The sequence below is a fragment of the Megalobrama amblycephala genome, linkage group LG15 (assembly GCF_018812025.1).
Source record: "Megalobrama amblycephala isolate DHTTF-2021 linkage group LG15, ASM1881202v1, whole genome shotgun sequence".
In the NCBI taxonomy this organism is placed as follows: Eukaryota; Metazoa; Chordata; class Actinopteri; order Cypriniformes; family Xenocyprididae; genus Megalobrama; species Megalobrama amblycephala.
Genome location: NC_063058.1, coordinates 21891824 through 21898428, shown reverse-complemented (window position 1 = coordinate 21898428; position 6605 = coordinate 21891824). Strand labels below are relative to the sequence as shown.

At 38.1% G+C, this 6605-nt stretch overlaps 1 protein-coding gene across 2 annotated transcripts; it reads right to left on the bottom strand.

Moving 5' to 3' along the window:
• Positions 1-1322: 1322 nt before the first annotated feature.
• Positions 1323-5434, bottom strand: LOC125247607 (UDP-glucuronosyltransferase 2C1-like). 2 transcript variants are annotated; one of them, XM_048159003.1, is made up of 2 exons: positions 4264-5434; positions 1323-3116 (listed from the first exon to the last, which is right to left on the bottom strand). In XM_048159003.1, exon 2 carries the CDS (start codon positions 3107-3109, stop codon positions 1529-1531), a length of 1581 nt encoding a protein of 526 aa, XP_048014960.1. In that variant the 5' UTR covers positions 3110-3116; positions 4264-5434; the 3' UTR covers positions 1323-1528. The 2 variants fall into 2 exon arrangements, with proteins under 2 accessions (XP_048014960.1, XP_048014959.1); XM_048159002.1 differs by having other exon boundaries at positions 5222-5432.
• Between the last annotated feature and the right edge of the window lie 1171 nt (positions 5435-6605).

Here is a 6605-nt window from a genome sequence, read left to right as displayed (position 1 = left end):
TGTTTTGTTTTTATATTCTCTACCTATGTTTTCTGATGTCTTTATCTTGTATCTGTGTGTGTCCTACACACTTTGTTGTATGTGTGTGTTATTATTTTGTGTCTGCAATGCAGTTGTGAGTTGATATTTGAGTGTATGTTACTCTGTTTATCTGTAGAACAACGTATATGTTATGAATCTTACACGAAATTCATCTTCATCACAGTGTAAATGATGGTAATGGAAAAACGTGTATCATGCAACCTGTTTTTAGCTTTGCCTTATAGATAACTAGCTCGTTAGCGAATCAAAAAATATATATTTTAAACTTTACCAATATCAATATGCTAACTTGATAGTGAGTACTAAAATACATCTTGTTTGTTTATCTTCATAATTATAAAGTTAATTTTTATTACATGTGATTCTGACATGATGTCACTACATGCACTGTGCTCCTTCCTCTCCGCTCGTCTCAGGTAAATAATGCGTCTTCCAGCTCAGTGGTCGGAGTCGCACGTTCATGCGTTTTGGGGGCGTGGCTTTGGAAGGAGCCCAGAAGGGAGGGGGTGGAGTGAATGGAAATAATGAGCTGTCTTTAAAACAGTCGTGAGAGGTCTACAGACACTCAATTTTTATACTTTCTTTTTCAGAGTACTTACATTTTAATTATGTATTGATATATAAATAAAGTTTAAACAAATTTTGAAAAAAAGTTTTTTTTATACATTTTTTACCTACCCTGCCTTTAAAAACACCATAGATATAAACAACATTAAAAATTTGATTTTATTTTCACCACAGGGGGACTTTAATCTGATCAACTTAATGTCTGTTTTCAGTAATATTCGAACATATGTGTTATTCCTGATGCTAATTGAAACAGCAATGTGTCATTTGCATATCATTTGCACTCTCAGAGTATGAACACATGTCCTTCAGACAAGGTTGAGCAACAGGAAGCATGTTCGCTATATTTTTTTAAATGACTCACAACCACCAAAAACATAGTTTGACAAAATAATAATACTTAATTATTTATTAAATGAATGAATAAATTAATAAATGACTAAATAAATAATACAATGACTGCAAGGCAAATGTGTTTTTCCCAAATGGGAATTTCCCCAAAAAAAATTTCACATATTTCTATATGCTTTATGCACAGGCCGTACAGATTTAAATATTGCTTTTTATATCATTTCAGCCTATAATTATTATAAAAATAGCCTTGAATATATATTTAGTCCTCATTAAAATTTAGACTTAGAAATATTAGATTTAAGACTTAAAATTTGCTGTCTTGTAATTACACCAGGAAATGGAAGTACAAGAAAAAATTGTAAAGCACAAAGAACAGTTTATTTCAAACCACATATTGTCGCATCAGTCAAGTTTTGTTTTAGAAGATTGGATTTTAAGGATTTACATGTGTCGTGTCATTTTACAACTTTCCAAAAAAAAAAAAAAAAAATTATTGAGACATTTAATTTGAAAAAGAAATAGAAATATTGGTTATTATGTCCTGAGATTTGAGCCAAATATTCAGTCACTCAGATTTCATTTTCTTTTTAAATACTACTTTAAAACAAAGATATTTTATGATAGAGAAAATCACAAAACAAGACAACACAAATATCATCAAAAGAGTGAAAATAACATCTATACAGTAGTACTCAATCCGGGACATTCTGAAAGACTGTGTTCGTAAATGAGGGGCTCCTCTATTCCTCATGACAAACTCAATCCAGAAGACAGCACGATCAAGAGGTTTCATTGGCTGGTCGTGGTGCAGTCTGGACAGTCTCTGCATGTTCTCCCTGTAAGATGAGTTATGCAAAACCTCCTTTATTGCCTCTAGAAACACATTCCTGTCCACAGTTGCAAAGTCTACAATTTTTGCTGTTCCCTTTGCTTGCATCCTGGAGAGATTGTCAGGTTGGTCAAAAGCTAAAGGAAGGCCCACAATAGGCACCCCATGGTAGATGGCTTCCTGAACTCCATTGGTGCCTCCATGTGCCACAAACACTTTAGTTTGAGGATGTCCAAGCAGGTCATTCTGAGGGAGCCAGTCCACAATCAATGTGTTATTACCAAGGTTGGCAGGTCGTGGTCCTGTGTGTCTCCAAATAACCTTTTGAGGCAGTTGAGCAAAAGCTGCAGCAATCTCATCATTGATTTCACTCAGAAGCTGACCAAAAACAGTTCCTAAAGTCATGATGATGACCCCATGCTCTCCTGAGCTCTGCACAAACTCCTCAAGGTCATCTGGAAGTGGCTTAGCTGGTTTGCACTGGAAGCCGCCCATGTAGACAACATTTGGCATTGTGGGTCGTGGAAACTCAAACGTGAAGTCGTTTCTCATGAGCCAGATGTCGGCATTCTGGAGGAGGGAGAAGAAATCAACATCAGGGCCAAAATATTTCTGGGTAAACTCTTGGTAAGAACCGATGTATTTGGAATTTTTATAATGAATCATTATATATATCATCATATTCATGACTCTCTGACTGAATGTCATCTTGTCGGTCAGCTGTATCCATGGAACAGGTATATATGAGAGTGGAGATGGAGCTATGTCAAAATGGGCTTCTCCGTACATGGTCCAGCGGACATTGAACACAAGAGGGAGGCCAAGACGGTGTGCCAGTAACACTCCACCTCCGAAAACTGGATCCGTCAGAACAATGTCATATGCAGCATCTTTCAGTGAATTCATCAAGGTCTCATTTTCAAACATTGTAGCTGTCATGTTGCAAATTTGCTGATGAATTCTTGAAAACGTCCTACAAGTTTCATCCACAAGTGCCATTTCATTCCAAAATGATCGTCCTTGTCTCTGCATTTTCAGTAATTGAGGGAGAAACCTCTCAATGAAGTCATTGTACAATTCACCAGTGTCCACAGTAATGGAAGTGTAGAGAGGAGACTTTTCCTCAATGTACCAGCTACTAGACCCTCGGACCACAGTGATATTGTGACCTTTTGAATGTAACTCCACAATAAGGACCTTCATATTTATCCAATGACTTCCATCCACAGGGACGACCAGAACTTTACCAGCATAAGATCTTGACAGAGCAGATAACAGGATGAACAATCCAAGAAGGTTGAAGTGATGCATCTTCATCGATTACCTTTGATAAGAAGGAATATAACAATTAAAAGAGAACATAAGAACATTTCACAAATACAATGATAAATACCTATTATTGTCCTGAAATAATCTGTAAGGTAGTAGGACAGAAGATATAAAGTCATACAGATTTGGAACGACATGAGGATTATTAAATGATGAAACAAATTTAATTTTGGGGTGAACTAATCCTTTACAACAATCAAAAAAGTCTCATACTGCTTCAACAAGGTTGTATGTGTTACAAAAATGCTGTTAGAAACAATGATGACAGATTTGTTGGCATCATGGAAGAGGGTCAAAAAATCATGAACTCATGTCTGCATTCTGGAAGAGAGAGAAGAAATCAACATCGGATGGAATTGAACATTGAGTCTATATTGAGTCTAATATTACATTCGATATTTGGCATTGTGGGTCATGGAAACTCGAACGTAAAGTCGTTTCTCATGAGCCAGATATCTGCATCCTGAAGAAGGGATTTGTAATTGATTTTTGATCCAAAGTGTTTATTGCAGAAGGAATGGTAGTGTGAGAAGATAAACCTGATTTTGTGATAAAGCGGAAACATGTATCCCATTACGTTCTGCACACGTTGATCAAACGTCATTTTATACGAAAGAGCTTTTTCGTAATGTGCCTCTACATGCATCATCCAACGAACATTTAGCACAAAAGGGAGGACAAGACGACGGGCCAGGAAACTCCCAACCCCAAAAGCCGGATCTGTCAGAACCAGGTCATACTTTGCAGTATGGAGTGTATCCATTAAGTCTTTATTTTCAAATATTTTCCCCATTTTGGGAAAGTTGGGAATGCCAATAGTTCTAGGAAGTAGGAACTATGAAAAGGTTCCTCCGTTGTGAAAACGAGTCTCTAAGCACGGTCATGTTGTGACCTCGTGAATGTAGTTCCTCAATCAGGACTTTCATGTTCACTCAGTGACTTCCATCCAGTGGAAATACTAACACTTTACCTCCTAACACTTGAGATAATATGCTCAAGAATACTAACAAAGTGACAGGGAGGAAATACATCTTCATTTTTAACCTTTGATGAAAGAAAGTTGATTACATTTCAGTTACACAAAATATGACAACACTTATTTTAATTGTTTGGGTAAAATAAAGATAATCTGCTTCACTTACCACACAAAGTTTGCTAGCTGTGCAGGAAAATCCAAGCATGTGACTGAGCGAGTAAATTTCTGACTGCGTTACACTACTAAAATGATGTGAAACAAGTCCCAGGTCTCACCAGCACGATAGTTTTACCTGCCATTGTCGCACTAATGGGGCTTTCAAATAATAGACTTGCGTCAAACGCCCTAAGTAGACTCGATGAGTTCTGGTTGCGCTCTGTCCGAGGGGACCTCTACTTCGTTTCCTTAGCAATCCTATTTGAAACAACTATCCACACACAAAAGGTAGGCCGTTTCCCTTAGCCACCTAAATTCAACACTAGAGTTCGCTCGTGCCCTACACGTTGGGCGCCAAAATGTGCCGCGTCACCCCCTGGGTGGTTACTGCCGCGACCACGTAACACTATCTTGGTCACGAGCCACTTCCTCTATTCGTATTACTCAACTCCTGTAAAAGGTTTACCTTTATAGATTCAGGAGGAGTCAGGTAGGCATATAATATTTTCTTCTTAGATTATGTTATCTCAGGGTCTACTTCTGATCACTACCGTTCCTCCTAGGCCTACGGTTCAGATATCAACCAAGCCTACCTGGGTGGGGTGGGTTAGCCTCCCGTTCAGTGCACCACAGCTGGCTCTTCGCCCTCAGAGGACAGCTATGCCTGCTATAATGCACTCCCATGGCCCACTCTGTTGCGACTGGTTGGCAACCTTGACTGACTTTGTAAAGTCCGTCGGGATATCTTTATAAAAATCTGTCTTTTTCAGACAGTCAACTTCTGATACCCCAAATGGATTCTCACTCTACAACAATAAACAGACTGAGACAATACTATCAGAGTTTGAGGGCAGTCCTCATTCTCATTTTATTATTTCTTGCAAAGGCAAAAGCTAAATACACCACTCTATGCCAGCTAAGCTGGAAGATCCATGGGCCAGATAAATAATTACATTTTTAAAGCTTACCCTCTTCTCTATTCAGTATATGTTCTTCTCTAAGAAAATCAGGTGTCTTCTTTGATCTTCTGAGGGTTGTGGTCTGGCGAAGACTTCCTCTTGCTGCTTGCTTGTATGCTCTTTCTTTCTTCAGCAAAATTACACAACTACTACTACTACTCCAACTACTCAGAGAGCTGTAAAGGCCCCTGTATTTATATTCTCTTTTGACGCACTTTTCATTTACACACATGTGGTTTCTTCTTGCATCAATTGCTAGGTTATTGCGTCAATGCATTTCCTATTTGCGTCAATGGCTTAAGCAATACACACATTTTTTTATTATACATTTTGTAGGAACTGTGGACGAACCAGACAAATGAATCATTCAGATGATTCTTTCAAAATCTGGCTCGTCTACAGAGAGAACCAATGTCACCCAAGAAGATAGATCCTTTGATCACCAGAGCAAGAAACAGAGAGACAATGCAGACCCCTTTTGTTTCCTTACTTCAGAGGAAAGCCAAAGAGACTGTTCTACAAATAAAACTGCTTCAAAATTGTTCCAACAATTTTAATGGACTTATCAAACATCTTTTAACTACATACATTTTGCATTATGTGTCCACAAGTACTACCTGTAACCAGTTATGCTTTAGAACACTCACAATTCATGTAAATATGTTAACTCCTGACTGAATGACTGAAAGTATGCCTTATTTGGACTTTATTTATTTCTTTTCATCTTTCTTAAATCATGGCTTGAATGAAATCTGTTTAAAATGTATCATATTCCAGTTAATAGAAATTATGTTAAAATGGCACTCTGCTAAAGCAGAGACAGACCGGGATGTAACACTTATGTTTTATTGGGGGCAGAGGAAGGCCCTCTTGAAACAGGACAATGTCTGATTGGCCAAGACTCCTCAGAGGTGTGACAAACAACTAAGTTTAAATGATCATATTGCAAGATAGTGAACTAGGAGTTGGTTCTGTTCTGTTCTGGAAAAAGAAGCCAAGACAAGTACCAAGAACAATGGAGTAACAAGAAGAACAGACAAGCCGTTCATTCAAGCTATCCAACCTTCACTCACTTTTCTTTTCTTTTACTTAATTTTCCTTTACCGCTGAAAGTCTTGTGTCCTAAGTTTCACCGCAAAGTTCAACCAATGACTTTTGCCGCTTCAACTCCAGCGACAAAGAGACTTCCTTTCATTGTTCCACACGGACCTGACCTGGACCAATCATCGACTTGGGAAACCCTTCTCTGCACGACGAGGGAAATTCACCTTTAAGTCAACGCAAGCAAGTACCTCCAGATGAAAACTGAACTGGTGCATTTAAATTAATGATTCATGGTTCGTTCGGGTCTTTGAAATGCATTGATAGGAATTCTGTTAATCATATCACTCTC

Coding starts and splice junctions, on each gene's coding strand:
- LOC125247607 (XM_048159003.1), bottom strand. CDS start 3,109: ATGAAGATGCATCACTTCAACCTTCTTGGATTGTTCATCCTGTTATCT.